This window comes from Mustela lutreola, chromosome 6, assembly GCF_030435805.1.
Source record: "Mustela lutreola isolate mMusLut2 chromosome 6, mMusLut2.pri, whole genome shotgun sequence".
Taxonomy (NCBI): domain Eukaryota; kingdom Metazoa; phylum Chordata; class Mammalia; order Carnivora; family Mustelidae; genus Mustela; species Mustela lutreola.
Window position 1 is genome coordinate 82,804,259 of NC_081295.1, and position 21,493 is coordinate 82,825,751.

Consider the following 21,493-nt stretch of genomic DNA (forward strand, 5'->3'; position numbering starts at 1 on the left):
AATCTTATGAATGTGTACTCTGTCAATGTAAGAAGACAGGAAAGAAAAAAATTCTCAATTCACCTGGGTTAAAATGTTAGCAACCATCACAAAGGGTTTAAACATTGATAAGCTGCCTTAATATTTGTAGGTGAGCAAAACCCTCTGTTATTTATGGCTTGGGAGGCTAATCTGCAAACACCTCTACTATCTGTAGTTTCCTTGTTTTGTTAAATGTGACACTAGGGAATTAGTGGGAAAAGACAAAGAGCTGTTTTATAGTGGGCTGTAAACCTTTGAATTTTCTGTGACCCTGTATTAAAACCATTTTTGTAGACCTGCAACAGGCAGGTGTTTTCTAATCCCATTAACCAGTATAGGGAAATGGGCAGGTATTTTCTTTATTATTGTTGTTCCAGTAACATTTTATTGCTATGGGAAACAATGCGCCACCAAGAAGAGAGGTTTAGAGGCACAGAAAACTGGTTCGGTTCATCTATCATTCTACCCACCCAACTAACATATTTGGACAATATTTTTTGCCATTCAAAATTCAAATTCAAGAATTTGAATGGCAAAAATATGGTTGACTCAGATGTAGAATGAAACATCACAATGGGTCCCTTACCTTCATCTATCTGTAATGGAAGAAAAGGCCTCTAGTTTCTTCAGAGGAACTTGTGTGTTCTGAAATCCAGCTGCAGAAGGAAGGCTTCATTTGTCCCAGGCATGCCTTTTTTGAGGCTCTATTACTTGCTGGGCTCATCCCTGCTGAGAAATTTAAAAGCATTTCAAGCAAAAGATTATATAGCAAAGCTTTCTCCTGCCAGGTGGAAGACCTGAATTTCCCCATGCTTTTTGGCCTGAGTGGATTGCTCCAAATTTTCTAATATTGAAAAGCTTTTGTGATGTGCTCTTCAATCCACCTATCTTTGCTACAGTTTTCATTGTGAAGCCACAAGGTTTCTTTTCTCTAATAATCAGTTCATTCTATTTCCAGAGTAAGGATTTCTGTGTGCTTTTCTCAAAAGACTTGTCTGCTCCTCTTTCCTGATTTTTTTTTTAACCTCTGTTTTCTTTTACTATCTGAGATAGGGAATGATAAGGGATTTCTTTTCTACCAATATCCTGATTTTCAACAAACTTGATCATTTATTTCTCTTGTCTAGTGATAGAATTTTTTTTTTTTTTAAGATTTTAGAATCTTCAAATCAGAAAGTCATGCTCAATAAAAGAAAATTTGGGAAAAAAGAAGCAAGGAAGGGGAAAAAAAATAAATGTTAGTCCTGTGCGCCAATCAAACATTTTTCCAGTTTCTTTTCTCTGCCTAGACTTTAAAAAAAACAAGAAGAAATACTCATGGGAAATCTTTTTTTCTTCTGTCTTACTAAGAGTGAATTCATGGTTACTTAAAAGGAAATGCCTACCAAACCCTATGCCGTCATCTGCCATCAGCGACAGCTAATTTTTCTGTTTTGTAGCACAGAGATGAAGTCCATTTTGCATCCTCTGTTGGTCACCGCAGGATGACCTTTGCTTTGAAGGAGCCCTGAAATTACACTGTATGCCATTTTCTTCTTCCATGGTATTTCTATAGCTTTCCTGCAATTCTGGCATCATCTCTGTTACTATTTTATAATGTAAACAGTTTCATTTTATCAAGTTGTAAACATACTCATATACAACTTTATATTCTACACTTTCACTATTATATTTTTCATGTGAATTTATAGTTTCCATAAATGTAAATTTAAATGCCTAATAGCCCATCAAGAGTATTGTCCCTGGGGCGCCTGGGTGGCTCAGTGGATTAGAGCCTCTGCCCTCCGCTCAGGTCATGATCCCGGGGTCCTGGGATCGACCCCCGCATTGGGCTCTCTGCTCAGCGGGGAGCCTGTTTCCTCTTCTCTCTCTCTGCCTGCTTCTCTGCCTACTTGTGGTCTCTGTCTGATAAATAAATAAATAAATATTTTTTAAAAGAATAGTATTGTCCCAGTTTGATTAACTACTAAATGATAGATTTTTAGGTTGTTTCATGATTTGAACATTACAAATATAAATATTTGGATCATAAAAAGTTTTAAAATGTTTTGAAGAATAAAAGCTCCATTTGTTCTCCCAGACCATGCTTATTTATTTAGAGAGAAGCTGAAAATTCTTTTATTTATCTATTTATTTATTTTTCAGGTAGAAGGCAAAGTCTTATTAAGACCACAATCTATGGAGAAAGTAGAGTACAAATGTACAGCCTGGGTGTTTAAAGAGCATACCTGTTTTGTTGCACCTGCTCTGGAGATGACAAGCTCTTCTGCAGTTAGGTTGTGCTAAGAAGCAGCCACAAAACTACCACCCTGCTCAGCCCCTGGCATGCTTTCTGCAGACTTCCGGAGTCTTCCCGTGCTAATTTTACAGGTGTAAAATTCCCTACTTCTAGCTTGTGTTTTTAGGTCTTGGGTTTATGGATCCCTAAGACTAAGTGTGAGGAATACTGTTCTTTTCTCTGAGAAGACTGAAAAACACCTTCTCTAATCATTATTGCTTGTCTTCTTGGGGCAAGGAGAAACCTAATAAAGAAACATGAAGGGTGCCTGGGTGGCTCAGTGGGTTAAGCCACTGCCTTTGGCTCAGGTCATGGTCTCAGGGTCCTGGGATCGAGTCCTACATCGGGCTCTCTGCTTGGCAAGGGGCCTGCTTCCCTTCCTCTCTCTCTGCCTGCCTCTCTGCCTACTTGTGATCTCTTTCTGTCAAATAAATAAGTAAAATCTTTAAAAAAAAAAAAAAAGAAAGAAAGAAACATGAACATCTTTCTCAAGAATGGAAACTCAAATGATTCACCTAGCAACTGTTCAGAATATAGTCTAGAATCTAGGTTAAATCTTTCAGCACTAGAAAGATTGCAATCTTAAAGAATTTGGATTGAATTTGAATTTGCATTTGAATTTGGATTGAATTAGATTTATGTCTTTTGTTTAGATTCTCAAGCTAGGATCCTCCCTCACTTGTTTTCTTCTTCTTCTTTTTTTTTTTTATCTTTATCACACCTCCTTGCTTCCCTTCATTTGTTCCTTTCTAGAACCCAAGGGTTCTCAGCCAGGGGCAATTTGGCAATGTCTGGAGACTTTTTTTTTTTTTTTTTTTTTTTTTATGACAATAAAAGCTGGTTGTGATGGGGAGAAGATAGGCAGTATTACGGGCATCTAGAGAGTAATGGCCAGGGATGATACTAAAGAATGTACAATGTATAGGACAGCCCCACAACCAAGAACTAAGAAGTCCAAAATGTCAGTGCCATTGATAAGAAACCCTGCAATAAATACAATGCAATGGGTATTGGCCTTCTTTGGTTTATTAAAAGCAAAGGGCTAGTTCCCATTATAGACAGGAAACTGAATTCCAGAGAAGAAACTGACTAACCCAAATTTTCCCTGAAATTGGTCTGTAAGCACTGGCTTGTGATTCCTGTTATAAAACTGATCAACCAAGAGCTAAACAGAAGGCTTTAATTTATGAAACTCTCCCTCTGAGGTAAAAGAAAAGAAATTTTAAAGAATCAAAAATTATGAGCATTATTCTTTTTAAACTTGTTTCCTTCTTGGGGTGCCTGGCTGTCTCTGTCAGTTGAGTGTTCGACTCTTGATTTCATTTCAGGTCATGATCTCAGGTTCCTGAGATCAAGTCCAGCTGTGTTGGTTCTGTGTCCAATGGGGAGACTGCTTGGGATTTTCTCTCTCTCCCTGTCTCCCACCCTTGCTCTGTCTCTCTCAAATCAATAAATAAATCTTAAAATACATAAATAAGCAAGCTTGTTTCCTTCTTGAGAATGTTGCAGAAAAAGTCTGTTTAAGGTAAGATAAAAAAAAATTTTCTACTACTTAACCTCTCTAAATCTCAATTTTTCTTATGTAAGTGAAGATAAAATGAAGGGAAATAATTCCATTCTTCAGAAAGGAATAGATGAAGTGAGCAAAGGCATGTCAAGTCCATGCGTGAAAAGGAAATCTCAGTATAGGATAGCTGTATTGGTTCAGGTTATTAGTTATAAACAATGAAAAACAGTTCTGGCTAATTTAAGCAGAAGAGGGAATTATTGAAGATTGGGTGACACACAGAGTTGTGAAAACCTAGGGAACCAGATTTGGAAATGGCAAGAATAAAAGGAAGGCTATATAGCCAGAATCATAGGCAAAAATCACACTTCAGTCTAGTTTCACCAAAGAACATGGATGCCCTGGCCTCCACCACTGAATAAAAAATTGTGTGCCACGCTGGCCCCCAAGGCTACTGAAAAGGGACGTTACTATTTCCAGTACCATCTCTCTTCCCTTCCGAGAACTGTCCCAATCCTTGCCTCACTTGTCTCCAGGGTAAAAATCCCAGGTTGGTTATTTTGGTTTGCTGACTCCAGATCATATATATACCTTTGCTCCAGCTGTCACAGAGCCGGGAGACTGTGCTTGTCTGACAATTTCAGTTCATTATGGGAAGAAGACTCTGTTTACCGTATTTAAGTTATAAAAGGTAAGGAATTCCCTAAACAGAGGAAGAGGTCTCAAACATGGGTGGTCCCCCACTTATAGTGATGAATATCCACTATAAAATTCTTTTCAACTTTACCCCCTCTGCTTCCCATAGCCACAAAAACCAAATGAGTTTTGACTGAGTTACAGCCAACTAAGACCAAACAAATTCCAGTTCCAACAGCTCTTGTGACATGGATTTTGTATAATTGTTTCCCCCCAGTTTCCTGACAGGTTCATTTGGAAGACTATAAAAATTCTAAGGAGATAATTTAAGATATTCTTGTACTTTTAAATCAAAGTGCAAAAAAAAGAAGAAAAAGATAACTAATGTTAAACGGTGTTCAGAATGCAATTGTTTGGGGACCCTGTAGAATTAATCTATAAGAAACATAAATGACAGGGGCTGATGAGGGGGAGTCTATGATTGATCTGTAGAGTCTGACAGTCCAAGAAAAAAACAGTGACTTGACAGTGGATGAAAGAGGAAGAATCAATGACGAGTAAACTCTGATACCATTGTTGATAAATGGGGGTTTTAGATAATGCTGAATCAAACCTGGAGTTGTGGGAAATGGTAGATAAAGAATGTAAATCAAGTAACAGGTGGAAAAGCAGTTGAGGTTGGACCTGAGTAAGGAAAAAACATAGTAATAGACATTTTGAAAACTGTTTTTGTTATGTTTTGTCTTTAGGTTTGGGTATACCACACAAAAATGTAGTAGTTCATAAATTTTAACTATTGAATAGATAAAATAATTCCCAAAGCTTGCATTTTACAGGGTGCATTTTTAGTCAAATCAACCAGGTCATTGTTAAATAAACCTTTCTCTTTTGGTTAAGAAAAAACACTCCTTGAATTTTAGAGGAAAACATGTATTTTGTAGATATTCCTGACTCCTGTGCCAATATAAAAATTTTTAACTATGCTTTCTGGCAGGTATCAAAGGTATGTCTTGAAAAGTGACAGCTTTTAGATCCCTAAGTAGACTGTTGTACTGTTTCAATTATTAAGCTGATTCCACAAATACTTACAACATTCTGACCATATTCTATGTTCTGTTTTAGAACCTGGAATTCAAAGATTAAGTAACATATAGTTACTGCTGCAAGGAGCTCACAGTCTAAGGGGCTCCAAAAAAATATGATGTGTTGTAGCAGGTGTTTGCAGGAAACTAAATGGTGATGTTATCTATAGCTCCACATGAGAAGAAAAAAGGAAGGTTTTCTGAAAGAGGTGTCTGAGCTAATCCTAAGCCACTGCACCAAAATTCTCAAGTTTTAAGAATTGGGCAATTTCTCTATATGTCTATATAAAAGAAATTATCAGAAGGAGAATAAGGCTCAGAAATCACTTTGGGATGCCCAGATTTCTTCTTCACTATGCCTATCTCAAAATTTCATATTGTTAGTGAATGTGAATAAATATAATTTAAATAATATGTATGAACATGATATTCTAAGACTTTATCCACATTGCTCAAATAAAATGGTAGTGGATTTTCCTTGGCTTGATTCATCATACAACTGTTTATAGTGACCAACATCATTTACTTTACCTTTTCTTTTTTCCTGGTGGGGTTACTAGAGACTAAATGAAATCTGCGAAGCTTAGTACAAGGCCTGGCACACAGTAGAGTTTAATAAATGGTAGTCTGCCTCTCCAGTCCAGAGTGGATCTTCTACAGCCATTCAATACAGTGCCTTTGTGATCGAGGAGGCTCCAATACATGTTTGAACTCTACACTAACCTCACAGTTTTAAGCACCAGTACTCACCTAAGAAATCCTTAGCACCTTCTCTTTTGCCCAGTTTCCTCAGTTCCCACCCTATTTATTCTTAGAAATACCTCGTGGCAAAACCCCAGAGGGATAAGTTCCTAAAACAAAACTGTCACATTTAAGTTCTATTAGAAAATTTTAATCACATAAGCCTGATTCATGGAACAGTTGTTCAGTTTCTGCCAATGCAATTGCAAATAGAAGTATCAACATTTTATTATCTCTAGGAAAACAAATCTCACAGGGATTGAGATTACACACAATTCCAAATTCTGGGGTAGGTCAAGATAAGGCAATCAAAAATAAAATAGATAGATAAATAAATAAATTTACCAGTGTGGGGGAGGGGATGGCAATAAATGTAGGCAAAACACTCTGACAACAGATGGCAGCACTTGAGTATCAAATCCTGCTCTTCCAAAACTTCCATATTAGGTTGTGACTTGCAGAAATGCAAATCCCTGGTAAAGTGGGGCCAAGGATAATGTCTACACAGAGGGCATTTCAGGAACATTTGAACTAGTCACATAGTACCAAGATAGCAAGCACACAGAGATGTGGCAGCTGCTAGAGAGTGGGATCATGAGAAGGGACAGCGTGAGATAAAGTATTCTGAGACACAGAGAGCGTGATTTGTTGAAAATGTAAAGGTTGTAAACAGAACTGGAACTTGGTTCTACAATCCTGAAAATGGGGTTTTCACTGCCCATCAGAGCACTGGAAGCATAAACTTTTTTTTTTTTTAAGATTTCATTTATTTATTTGACAGATAGCACAAGTCTGCAGAGAGGCAGGCAGAGAGAGACAGGGAAGCAGGCTCCCCGCTGAGCAGAGAGCCCGATGTGGGGCTCAATCCCAGGACTCTGAAATCATGACTGAGCCGAAGGCAGAGGCTTTAACCCACTGAGCCACCCAGGCACCCCAGCATAAACATTTAAAACATTTTAACGCATTTTGGCCATACCCACATGGTATGATAGAAAATTGAATGGTGTTTCTTTCTAAAGAAATTAGATTTATTTCCAAGTATAGGCCATACAAATTAAAGAGAGTGATAATAGAAAATGAGTATTAGAATTACTTTTTTGGTAATATTTCTTATATATTAATAGATTTGTACATGGTTTATAAGTGGGAATAATTTTTATTTATTTTTATTTTTTATTTTTTTAAGGAAAACTTTTGGACAGGGGTACCTGGGTGACTCAGTTAAGCACGGACTCTTGATTTTGGCTAAGGTCATGATCTCGGGGTCCTGGGATCAAGCCCCACTAGGGCTCTGTGCTGGGGTGGAGTCTGCTTAAGATTCTCTCCCTTTCTCCTCCCCTTCTCAAAAAAAAAAAAAAAAAAAAAAAGAGAGAGAGAAAGAAAAGAAAAACTTTTGGACTGATTTGCCAATTTATTATGCTGGTAACTTATACAAAAAGAATTGGATTCCCTCATCCCTCTATATTCCATGGTTAGTGGCTAAGACTTTGGAGAAAAAACTTTAAAACCTACGTGAAGGCACCTGTTTAAGCTCAAGGCAAAGACCTCACAGTTAGTTTCGCTTTGCTAAGTTTGCTGAAGCCAAAGGACTTTATTGACCAGTGCTAGTGTGCCCTGCAATACCCACAGAGCAAACTAGAGCTATGATTTCTTATTCCTCAATGTCATTGCGTTGGCGAGAGATACACAATGCAGGCTTTGGTGGTGAGCAACTGGAAGAGTCTATTCCAGATCACAGGAGCCTATCGCAGACAATGCAAGAGGGACAGTTCTCGCCAGCCTACTTTGAAGTCTGATTTCTCCTTCCCTAGGAATGGACTGCTCTAGAAGTGGAAGGGGTTTGACAGTGAACAGGGCTAATGAGCAGTTTGTAAACATTCCAATGTACTGCAAAATTCAAATAAAGTAGCTGAGTGTTAGACCCACTAGCCTAAGAGCTCTGCTTGAGCGAGGTTCATATCTCACTGTGTGTCTCCAGTGCCTCAACGGGGCTCTGCATGCCATATATTTATCAATATATGAATCTTCAGTTTTGTTTTTATGAAAAGTCACTGTGGGAACACTTCCGTTGTTGAAATAAGTACACTTTTAAAAAACAGTTCCTTGGGGAAACCCATGACCTGTGGTGTAATATTAAGGAGTACCAAGTACTGAAGTTAAGCATTTTACCTTACTACTGAGGGAAGTAAATTTTATAAACTGAAGCTTTGAGGTTGAAGAATACAACTAAATGGGAACGGTAATATGTGACAGGGTGTAAAACTTGAACCCAGGTCAGCCTGACTCTTAATCATACGACAAAAGATCTCGCATGAATTCTGCAAAACCTGGTCGGCTGCTGTCCTTCAACGCGCAGCCCCAGGCAGTTTCCACCCGGAATTTAGCAAGAAGAGCCCGTACGTCCACCCACCTCACCCTCCACAGGCACGGTAATGGAAAGGTAAAACGTGGCTATTGCGCATGCTCACATCGCCTTTCCCCGCATTCTTTTCCCGGCCCCTGTAAGTCCCCGCAGCCACTCTCCTGGAGGACTTTAGAATGGCTCCCGCCCACTGTGAAGTCAAATGGCCGGAAGCCGTTCCTGTCTGCGACGTGGACACCCTCCTCTTCCTCGGGCCTTTACAGCTTGGAAGCAAACACGATGCGTTCCCGTTTCTCGGGGATTCAAGCGGGAGTTTGCCAGTTGTCAATATGGCCGCTGACAGGCTGGTTCCCAAGCGGAGGCTTTTCATAGGCCAAGGTCACATCCTAGCCCCGCCCATTTCAGCCCACTAGGCTGCGTCCGCCTAAATTTTCGCTACGCATGCGCCGCGGGGGCGGGCCGGGAGGTGGGACGGCTCGATTCTTCCGTGTGCCACCGCCGCCGCCTTAGCTTCGCTGCTCTTGCCACTCTGGGGCTGCATTGCCGGCGTTAGCCGCGCGAGGGGAAGGGAGGGGACCGACGGAGCGTGCGTGCGCGGGGGTCCCCGTAGTCCCAGCAGTTCCTCTCGTGCGGGGTGGGCGGCGGGGGTCAGTAGCAGTCCGGGGAGGCCCTAGACGGCGCCATGTCGGCGGGCGGCCCGTGCCCGGCAGGAGCCGGAGGGGGCCCAGGGGGCGCCTCCTGCGCCGTGGGGGTCTCCCCCGGCGGGGTATCCATGTTCCGATGGCTGGAGGTGCTAGAGAAGGAGTTCGACAAGGCCTTCGTGGATGTGGATCTGCTCCTGGGTGAAATCGATCCGGACCAAGCGGACATCACTTACGAGGGGAGACAGAAGATGACTAGCCTGAGTTCCTGCTTTGCGCAGCTTTGCCATAAAGCCCAGACCGTGTCCCAGATCAACCACAAGCTAGAGGTGAGCTCTGGGCCCTGGAGGAGGTGGCATTCAACCCCAGTTGTCAGATCCCATTTAACGCACCGGTGAAACCACCCTAGAAAATTGCCCACTGGGGCACCTGAGCTTTAGTGTGACAGGGGAGTGTGTGTAAAGGAAAAGAGTGATATGAGGTAGAAAAAGGGATTTGGATGGACCTGTGGGTGTCCCGGCGTCCTGTCATCCACCTTCCTAGGATCTCTATCAGGAGGAAGCAGGAACTGATTACACCAGCCTCCTGTACATACAACATTAGCAAACCAGAAATTCTGTCTGAAGAATATCTTAGTCCACCTTGCAACATTTGAGTTCTTATATGGATTTTCACATTGATAAACTAGGTGTATGTATCATCAGACTGATAGTGTTGATTGTTTTTAACCATTTCAGATCAACGTCTGTTGTTGCACACAGACATACTATTCCTTGCATGCATGAACAATTTAGGGGAATTCTATCAGAGCTCTTAGGAAAATTTAGTGGGATAAACAGCATAGTATCAGTGTTCTTCTCAGTTTACAGTTGGTCTTTAAATTACAGGCAGATAAGCACCAGAGTACTCTCCAATTTTTCAAATGACTTATAACATTGAGGTTTTTCCAAAGTCTGGATTCATTTGGGAGAGTGTGTGAAGAATTGTCATTTGCTTAAGTCTGTAATCTTGGTTGTGTGGGTGGAGTGGTGGTAGTTCCAAAAAAAAAAAAAACAAAAGAAGCAAAAACCAAAACAACCTACCGCATTGTGCAGAAAGTTAAATTAATGCATTATTACAGTATTTAGGAACATGGGAGATTAACGTTATTACATAAAGACCATTTTCTAGTAGATAATTTAAGAGAATGAATCTTTCATTTTAAAGTAGATAAAAATTGGACAATTAGTAATGTGCAAAGCTCTTTGAACATTAGGTTACCTAAGAAATCATCATTTCTATCAGTTACAATGATTAAGAATACCCATTGGATTCAAATCAGTGTGATTATCAGATAGATCCTGTCTATAATTAATGGTTAGCGTTCTTTCACTTCCCTGTCAGTTACCCATCAAAAAGATGGTATAATTCATCTGTGATTAACATAGATGCAAAACAGAGATTTTGTTGAAAGAACTGTTCTTTTCTTCCATACTTTTTGAAAAGGTTGGAATGGAAGTGCTCATAGGAAGCTAATCACTTCTTGTTCTAGCTATATGAAAATGTTTCTTGATTTCTTGATTAGTGATTATTTCTAGAAGATAGTTTATTTTTCAGGTGGCGAAAATGCATGTAATGGTTCTTTTTTGAAAATAGTAAAAGCTTTAAATAACAGAGCAGGAATTACTTAAATGCTACGTGAGAACTTTCCTATCATTTACAACTGCAAGTGTCTAATGAGGATAAATAACTTTTTAAAAATGAAACAATACCTATTTGATTTTTTTTTAAATGACGAAGGACACTTTCAACAGTGGTATTTTGATGTCAGATATAAAATCTAATTTTGGAGAAAGGTTTATTCTGTGAGTAGATGGTGCTCGTTTCCCGCCCCCCCCCAATCTTTAAATATTTTAAATGAGTATTCAGAGCTATAATAAATTATGTATATTCTTTTTCTCAGAAATTGTAATTACATATTCTGACTCCACATCCTGGCTTAGGAGGTGGCCTTATTTCTCAAAATAAGAAATGCTAGTCTGTCATGATGTGAGCATGTTTTTTCAACATGCTTGAAACCTTTGACTTAAAAGATCTTAGAAAAAGGGGAGGGGACATTTTGTTTTTGTGTTTTTTCACTTACATTTTATTTGTTTGTGGGGTTAATCTTTCTCCATTTAGCAGGTTTTACATTTTTTGTGGAATCGGTATGTACTGGTGAGGAGAGAGCCTCATTGTCAGTAGTGTTTTTCATTTTCAAGGTAGATCTGCTGTTGGATTATCTGCAGATTTTCAGAGGTTACTTCATATACTGTTATCAATCACCTGAGATCTTGAAATCTTAGAAAAGATTTCCATACGTCCTAGCCCTGTTTTATTTTCTTAGTAAGTGGGCTGAATTAGTTCTATTGTTTTAAGGTTATGGACATTAAAATACAACCTTTGAGGCCATTTGTGGCTTGATATAGAAGGTGGGTACTGAATTTCAGGTTTTAGAGGTTGATACCTTAAACCATATTACCAGAATTGAATATTTTTATAATCAAAACACAGATACCTCCAGTATGGGTAACTTATATTTAAATTGGCCTTGAGTATCTTTGGAAATTGTTCCTTCTGCCCATTTGTTGTGTCTTTAGGTAACACCATGTTTAACATTAACATAGCAGTTTAGGAAAATAACTTTAGCTGCAAAAAAATCATAGGTTACATTTTAAAATAAAATGTAAATGATGTCTACGTGACTGTTGCTTACTATAAGTTATATTTGGGGATAGGGCTTTTATAAGGGGAAGGGGAGAGCAAAGAGTATCAGAATATATTGAGATAGTGCCATTTCAAATTACTCACATCTCTCTTATTTACCCTACCCACCTACTTGAGAATTCCTGCTATGGTAAGCTACTTGGTGACCGTTGGTGCTGGAGTCGTAGTACTGATTGGGACAGTAGTAAGAGTAGTAGTAGTATTAGTAATATTAGTGTGTTAGAGTAGAATAAAGATTGAAGAACTAGTACTTTAGAAAAACCCATCTCTCTACCTGGAGATGCAGTTTTCTGCCTCTTTACCCCTTCTTTAAAATAACAGCAGAACAATCCATCTGTCACATCCTCCTTTCTGTCAACAGTTCCTGAATCAGTATATCTTTCAAGTAATTTACTTGCAACCATCAGTGGAGAAACTTTGGTCTAGAGACATGTTTATAATGAACTAATGAGGTACTATTCTTTACTGCTTTAAAGCTGTCCTGTTTTTAAACAAGCAGTGAAGCAATGTTGTAGCGTTGAACTTGAAGGTTACTATTGGTTCGGTATGTATTTACTGAGCCCTAATTATGTGCCAGTTGCTCTATTGGGTATTTGGGATATAATGGAGAGCAAAAATGGACACAGTTGTTTCTTTTTCAAAGCTAGGATTCTGTTGGATAATTAATTGGGATAATTATCACATAAGTGTGAAATTCCAACTTTGTTGCATGTTATGATAGTTATGTAGAATAGTGAGAGCCTGTTCTGGGGGATTAGGAAGGCTTCCTTTTGGAAGTGACTATTGAGTTATGACATAAAGGATAAGTAGGAATTAATTAGGCCACAATAAATAGGAATATCAGTCAGTCTTACAGTAGAGAGAATAGAAATTGGAACGCAACTGTGACAGGAAAGTGTGTAATGCACTTGAAAGAAAGCTGGTATGTGTTGTAAGAGCAAAGGGCCAAAGAAATGAGATGTAAGATAAGTTTGAATAGGTGGGTAGGGACATATCTACTTGATTTTACTGGCCATGGGGTAGATTTAGGGGCCGGTATCATAGCAGTGGGAAATGTTTTAAACTAGATGGTAACCTTAGGTATGAGATTAGAATAGTTCACTCAAGCTAGGATAAGGAGAGACTTTGGGACATGCACAGAATGAATGCAGGAAATCATTTAGGAGGTTCTTATTCTGATCCATATGATAGGATAGTGAGGGTAGGATAGTGCAGGGTAGGATAGTGAGATGGAGGTAAGTGTTCAGAACAGGAGAGACTGGAGAAGTAAAAGTAAACAGTTTAGAAATGGATTGGAATGGAGGGATGAGGGAATTCAGGATGACTCCAAGATTTCAGTTGGTTGCATAGATAGATGGATATGCATTATTATTAACAATAACTGTATTGCTAACCTTACTGATCAATTACTAATGGGCAGACTCACTTCGTTTTGCATATATTGGTTCATCTAATTCTCATGACAGTCCTGTGTGATAGATTTAGTATTCTTATTATTCCCATTTTGCTCAGGATTAAGTAAGTGGCCCAAGGCTCTAAAATTAGAGAAGCCAGTTTTTCCAAAAACACATGCATTTATGCCTGGTGTGGGGAAAGAGGAGGTGGAGAGAAAAGCAGGTAGAAAGAGTGAATGTGGCTGGTTAGATTGTAAGAAGGAGTGTGGGGTTCCTGGGAGGTATTGTTATAAAAATTAGACACGTTTATAAGCCAATGAGATGCATCTACTTGAGAGGAAAGCTCAATATTCTAGCGAAAGAGAGGGATAATTAGGATTGATAAGGTTTCTGAATGAAGAAGAGATCAAAGATATATGTAGAGAGAATGGCCTTACATTGAAAGGACAGCTGTTGTACTTTGAGGCAGAGAGAGACAATTTTGAGGGAGAGGGAAGCGGTGAGAGCAGAAGGTAGGAGGTTGAGAGGATTCTGTCTGATGGTTTCTTTTTTGTAAACTTGGAGCCTGGGACAACTGCTGAAAGTGGGTGAGAGTAATAAGAGCTTTGAAATAGGGAAGAGTGGGAGAGCCAACTAGCCGAGCAATAGAAGGACTGTCAGGCAACGTTGGAGACTTACTTGGAGCTAGTTTTCATAAATTCATGGTACAACCAGTGTGCCCTGTTGCGTGACTTTCTCCAGCAGTGCTTACATGGTTACTAACAGGCTCAGTGATGATAGTAATAATCCAGTGCCATAGCACAGAGTTTGCTATGTAGACAAGAGTGTTACTGAAATGAAAATGGTAATGGGGATGAAGAAAAGGAGATAATCAACTAAAGTAGAAACAGGATTTGATAATTATGTATATGTGGAGGGTGAGGAAGAGGATGCCACCACAGTTCTGTCTGACAGATGGATTAGTTGATAGCTGTTTCATAGTCTCCCCCAAAATTCATGTCTACCCAGAACCTCAGAATGTGACCTTATTTGGAAATAGAGTCTTTGCAGACGTAATTAGTGTAAAGGTAAGCGATAAGATCATAGCCGATTAGACTGGACCCTAAATACAGTGAGATTGTCCTGATAAGAGACACTCAAGACACAGAAAGACACTGAGAAGAAGGCTATCTGAAGAAAGAATCAGAGGTTGGGATGACCTTTCTACAAACCCGAGAAATGCCAAGGATTACTGTCAACCACCAAACGCTGCGAGACAGGCATGGAACAGTTTCTTCTTTAGGGTATCCAGAAGGAACCAATTCTTGATTTTGAGCTCCTGGCATCCTGAACTGTGAAAGAATAAATTTTTGTTCTTTTAAGCCACCAACTTTGTGGTGACTTGTTGTGAGAGCTCTGTGAGACTTAGACCATGTAAGGAATCCAGGGGAAGGAATAGGTCTGGCAGGAAAAATAATGAGTTTAGGAGATTGTGCATAGTTAAGGTTCTTACCCTTTCTTGTATATTCCTAACATAGTCTCCTAGTTGCTTCTTACCCACTCCAAACCATCCTTTCATTGTCAACATAATTCTAAAATGTTTCATTTTAATGGTTCATATAAAAAAAGGCAACTCTGATTGTGGCCGCTCTTCTTTTTATACTTCCCTTTTATTCATTGGATAAAATTCATACTCTAGCTTGGTGATCAGTACCCACCCAATGTGTCTGTCCTTATTGCTTGTCACCCCTTCGTGGCTGCTGTTTCCTCTCAATAAAACTGGTCTGTGGGCAGTTCTCTGAGTAGGCCTTGCTCTTGCATGGCTTTGCCACCTTGACATAGGCTTTAGTGTATAATGCCTTCTCTGTCCCCTTTGTCTACAGTATCGCACACCCACTCATCTTTCAAGGTACCACTTACATCACCATTTCTGAAGGCTGTCCTCACTCCATTTATCTCTGCTCTCTGCAGGCAGAGGCTATCAACACCTTTAATTCACTTGGACTGTTAAGTTGGTTACCTTGTCCTGTCATTAGTGATTGCCACAGCTCTTTACCTCTAGAAGGTAAGCTCTTTGAGGGTCAGGATGATGGCTTAGGTGAAATAATCTCAGTATCATATGCTTTGTGAAAGCTGACTTTAGGTGTGAACATTTTCTCTTTGTGAACCCCTTTTGGTTTCTAAGAGTTGGTATGTTTTTTTTTCCCCTATAGTGCTTTCAAGCCTTATTGAGTAGTAATTCCTCTGAGTGTGGTATCTGGTTGACTTACATGTGGATTACAGAATTGGTGTTTTGCTGGCCCCTTTTTAAAATTGGCAATTTAAAATTCACACATTAAATACTAACCTTTCTGACCTATTTACATCCGTATCTCACTTGTGAGGGGTTTTCATTTCTCAGACCTTTCCCTGCACCATCCATGTATTAGCTGATTTCCGTTCAGTACTTGGGTAAATTTCTCCTCTCTGACCCTTTCACTTCTTCTTTTATCTTCTTTTTTAAAAGTTTTTATTGAAATTCCAGTTAGCTGACATACAATATAATATTCATTTCAGGAGTACAATGTAGTGATTCAACACTTGTATACATCACCCAGACTTTCACTTCCATTTTTTTTTTTTTCTGAATTAGTACATCACACATGCCTCTATTATAATAGTGTTTTTGATACTCTCCATCATAATTGGAAATGTCATTTTATCTCTTTACCAGACAGTGAAATTCTGAAGGACAGAATCCATGTCTTTCTCATCTTTTTGTCTCCAGATCCTGGCACACAGCATGTACTCAATACATGTTTATTTGAATGAATAAATTATTTGAAACACTTTTAGTGTTCTGCCATGAATCCTTCCAAGATTACCAATAATCATTCTGTAATACAGGTTTCATGAGAGCTGGGCTGGTGTCTTTCTGATAACATCCATAGTGTCTAACACAGTGTCAACTACACTGTTGAATGACTGAATCTGCAGCTTCATTTATTTCCCTGGTATGTAATTCACAAGGATTTGATTTGTGAGTTAATATTTCATGGTATTCCACTTTAAGAAAAAATTGGAACTATGACTAAAATAACATTAAACCTCGTTAAATGAGTGTATCGTATATGGATTGTGTGCTTGTGACATTTCTAAAATATTGGGTGAGTTGGTTCTCCTCACTCTACATCCAGTTGGATCATAAAGCAACTGAGTTGTTTAACATTAAAATGGAAACAAACATTTTATGTTTTTTTGGGACTTCATTTTGTGGATTAACATCAAAGTAATTTAACTGTCAAAAGTACATCACGGATTTATCTTCTTGCTTCTATTTCAAATCCCCCCCCCATCCTAGTTCATTCAGTTTGTCTCCTGTATTACACACAGCTGCCTTTTTTAAAGCATAAATTTGATCATATCTTTCTGCTTAAAAGTCCTCATTTATACTATGAATAAAATTCAAACTTCTTATTATGGCTGGCAAGATCTGTATGATTTGACCTGTGCATATGTCTTCAATGACCTATCTTATTATTCTTTTCTCTTATTCTGTATGTTCCAGCCACATGGGCCTTTCTTCACACTCTAAGACTAGAGTTCTCAAACATTTTGGTCTCAGGACCCACTTATGCTGTACAAACTATGAGGTCCCTAAAGAGGTTTTTTTCTAATGTGAGTTATATCTGTTGGTGTTTACAGTATTAGAAACTAACACTGAGAAAACTTTAAATATTTATTTCAACAGTAAGCCTATTAGATGTTAATAGAAATATCATTTTGAATGAGAAAATAACTATTTTCAAAATAAAGTGCATTGTTTTACATTTAAAAATGATAGTTAAATATCTGGCTTACTAGAAGATAGCTGGATTCTTTCATCTGCTTCTGCATTCAAATAGTTGTGATTTAAGGTTTGGGTTATAGCCTAGGAAGAAAGTTTGATCTCACAGAAATAAATAGTTGGATAAGGGAGAAGTATTTAATAACCTTTTCAGATAGTCATGGATATTTTTCTATAATATAAAAAGGTAATTTCGTGGGGTGTCTGGGTGGCTCAGTTGGTTAAGCGTCCAGCTCTTGATTTTGGCTCAGGGTCATGAGATCTGGCCCGGAGTTAGGCTCTGTGCTTTGTGGGGAGTCTGCTTAAGATTCTCTCTCTCCCTCTGCACCCCTGCTCACGCATGCTCTCTCACAATAAATAAATAAAATCTTTTAAAGGTTAGTTACAGTGTAGAATCTAAAATTCTTATCAGTGAAGTTTTCATCCACTGTTAGAATACAATAATGTGTAGTCATTGAGTGAATCTTTTACTGAGTTATGATATTGACCTTATGGATTGGTCATTTTGAAAATACTGGTTTGCTGAGTTATGCAGATTTTCTAAATCTGGGCACATCTCATTATACAGTCTTTTTAAAGTCACATGTGGGGGCGCTTGGGTGGCTCAGTCAGTTAGGCATCTGCCTTGGGCTCCAGTCACAATCCCACAATCCTAGGATTGAACCCCATGTTGGGCTTTCTGCTTAATGGGGAGCCTGCTTCTCCCTCTCCCAGCTGCTCCCCCTGCTTGTATTCTGTCTCTCTCTGTCAAATAAATAAAATCTTAAAAAAAAAAAAAAATCACATTTGTACTATTACCAGTCTCAGAAAAATCTTGAACTGTTTGGAAGCTGTTAAGATCATCATGATGGATTCAGTTTTTCCAAAATTCTAATTTTCATTTGAAAACACAAATTTTTATCATTGGCAATAAATGCTGCCAGTTGTTTGCCTTGAAGTAACAAATTTGCTTAATTATTCTCAAGATTAAGTCTACCAAATACATTAACCTTAATAACTGTATTTGCTCTTTTTCCAAGTAAAAGTGATGTTCCATGAAAAAAATGTTGTGCTTTTTCTTTGGACAACATGGTTTGATATGCAGCATATACACTTTATGCACACTTCCCATTTCATCACACAGAATATTAAAAATATGTACTCAAGGGTTGAGATTTTAAAAATTAGTAATTTTTACTGCTGCGTCATGGGCATTCTTTTTTTTTTTTTTTTTTAAAGATTTTATTTATTTATTTGACAGAGAGAAATCACAAGTAGATGGAGAGGCAGGCAGAGAGAGAGAGGAGGAAGCAGGCTCCCTGCCAAGCAGAGAGCCCGATGCGGGACTCGATCCCAGGACCGTGAGATCATGACCTGAGCCGAAGGCAGCGGCTTAACCCACTGAGCCACCCAGGCGCCCCCGCGTCATGGGCATTCTTAAATGAACTTTTTTTTTAACCATGAGCACATAGTGGTGAAGAGTACACTGCACTGATGTGTACTAAAATGCTGTCATTTACTCATCATTGCTTTTGCACCTGTAGTACAAATATCAGCATGGTGAAAAAGCCAAATAATATTTTATTATTATTAAAAGAGTTTTGACCTTGTGGATGCTCTGAAAAGTTCCCACAGACCTATGAGAACTGCTGCTTTGATAGTAACAGGAACACTTCCCAGAAGAACCATACTCTCCCATTCCACTAATTCCCTTCTTTTTGTTTCTTTTGGACAGCTTATGCTTTGTAATTATATATTATAATACTTGCTTGTAATGACCTTGGACAAATCACCTAACCTCTCTGCGTTCCAGTTTCCTTCTCTATACAGAAAATTGTATCTCTTGAGGCATAGCATGAGGACTAAGGCAATTAAAATATGCATATATTCACAGTAGCGCCTGGCATCTAGTTAACGCTGTTGTTACATATGCCATTCATTTTCTTTATGTGCCACCTCCTGCAGAAGGCCACCGTAAACTTTGCAGGGCAGGACCCACGTATATTTCATCTACCAGTGTATCCCCAAAACCCAGCCAAGTGCTTGGCCTATGGTTGGGGGTTGACAAATACTTTTTGAATGAATGTATTTTAAAAATAAAAAAAAGTTTGCTTTTCTTAAGCTGCAGAGCAGTTTGGGGAGAAATGATGACAGATGACAATAGTAGTCCTTATGCTTGGATCAAGAGGAAATTGGAGTTTACAGGTGGAGTTTTCTCACAGAACTTTGGTAAGCCAAATGAGCAGACTGTTCAGCAGCTGACTTAAAGAGGACTGTTATTTTCTATCTCAAGGTACAGCAGAGTTTTTTTATATTTGACCCATGAATATACTTTCTGTTTGGTCAGTCTTTGTTTTAGAATAGGACTTTTTTGGCTTTCTGTAATCTTGGGTAGTAGGAGAAAAGCTGACCACTTGGGGCATATGGGAAAAGAGAAAATAGAGGGAGATTCTTTATAAAAGGTGTGTGTTAACTCAAATTAACTGTAAGACTTTGTTCTGCTATGTGGAAGAAGTAGAAGAAAAGCCAGGGAATGGATCGAAATACTTTGTTAGTTACATCATCCCACTGACTTTTGTCACAGGAGAAAAGGCCACGTGAAGAATATGGTTCGTTCTGTTTCTGCTGTCGGTCAGGATCCTTTATACAGTAATTTCTGTGATACTTCTTTTTAAAAGTTTAGTTCCAGGAAAGAAAGAGAGTCTTACCAGATAAAACGACATTGCTTCTTTTAATGAGACAAAGAGTTATTTATAGGAAACTTGTATTAAATTTGATACACAATAAACACTATTAGGATATTTTTATAGTGATATCTTGCCATCTCTGTATGTTTATTTTTTACATTTATTTATCCTATGAGCTTTAAAGCCTTTTGGGAAGTAGGTGGGAGAAGATGATCAATTTTAGATATTGGTATTAAATGGTATAATTGCTAGAGATGTAAATTTTAATCCACTTCCATTGTAAACTGCATTTTCAAACATTAAAAAATATATATTTAAAAGCATACTTGTTTCCTTTTAGTGATTACCTTTTGTACACATACTTTAAAACAGAAGGTGTAGAAACATAGGTAAATGTGAAATAAATGTATTTACTTCTTTATCAGCAGCTTTCTATGCTATTGTTCATTATAATTAAACTGCTATTGGGAGTCAACTCTTTGTAATTCTTAAACAACTTGGGGAATGTATGCTTTTGCGTGCATGCATGTCTGTGCTTGCTTATGTGTCTTTCTGTGTATACATATGAGCCCCTGTGTGTGGGGGTTGGGGGCAGTGGGGGGCCAGATGAGGAATGTTCTGAGTCTCTTCCTTAAAGCCCTGTCTGTCTGAGATTTGTGGATGTGATCTCATTTGGAGCTCATGGGCCACTTCACCACCAATTCTCTGTTACTGCCAGGATTACACAGGATGTCAGGATGTCTATGTTTTAATGCCATTTGTAATTTGGGACAACTCACCTAATCTCTTTGGGTCTTAGTTTCTTCATATGCAAAATAAAGATGCTTTACCTGATTTGTTTCGGTTCTTAGGTTGGGCCCTCTAAAATGTGTTACTGAGAGAGCTGAATGACATGTGGAAACTAATGACTGATGATGTTTGCTAGTTTCTTTTCTTAGTTTGATCCTCTCCCTGACTAGAGGTTTTTGAGGGGTGCTTAAGGGAAACTAATTGGCAGTTTTATCCATAAGCCTGTAAAATAAAAACTAGGTTATGTTTAGAAAGAAAAAAGTACAACTGTTTTGTATTTTCAGAAGATAACATGGACAGAGTATTAGGATCTAGACAAAGTGGAGAAATAGGAAACTCAAAATAAAAAATTCCTTTGATTTTGGTGCCTCACGGTGGAATCCAGTAGTGATGGATTATTTTAGGAAGGAATTATCTCTTTGGAAAAGTTTGGGTGTTCGAAAGAGTGTGAGATGAGAAATAGAAAAGTAACAGCTCCATTAAATACAAATAAGTGGTGATGATAATGCACTGATGTTGTTTAGATAGACTGCTTCTCTTTTTCTTTTTGGGGAATATTTTATTCCTACTTTGTGAATTACTTGGTTTTCATCTGTTTCCACACTCCATTCCACCTGGACCACATGCAGAGAATCGCTGCTTTAAGAAATCCCACCAGTGATTGATTTAATTGCTTGGGTATAGTGAAGGTCATGGTCCTAAGTAAGGCCCTGGGACTCTCCTAGAAGATCATTTTATCCTTACTGTCTACGGAAAGAATGTCTTGATGGTCAGTTTTATTTTTCTGTACATTAATCTTCAAGATCAAATGTAGGAAAAGTGAAAA

At 38.5% G+C, this 21,493-nt stretch overlaps 1 protein-coding gene across 3 annotated transcripts in view; it reads left to right on the top strand.

Annotated features, from left to right (window-relative positions):
- The first annotated feature begins 9,071 nt into the window (after window positions 1-9,071).
- GOPC (golgi associated PDZ and coiled-coil motif containing) overlaps window positions 9,072-21,493 on the top strand; it is a 41,351-nt gene continuing 28,929 nt past the window's right edge. For 2 of the 3 annotated variants that reach the window (XM_059177736.1, XM_059177737.1), the window contains exon 1: window positions 9,075-9,597. In XM_059177736.1, coding sequence (XP_059033719.1) covers window positions 9,310-9,597 — 288 coding nt within the window. In that variant the 5' untranslated portion in view covers window positions 9,075-9,309. Of the gene's footprint in view, window positions 9,598-21,493 lie in introns of all 3 variants that reach the window. The other variant, XM_059177738.1, reaches the window with a different exon arrangement.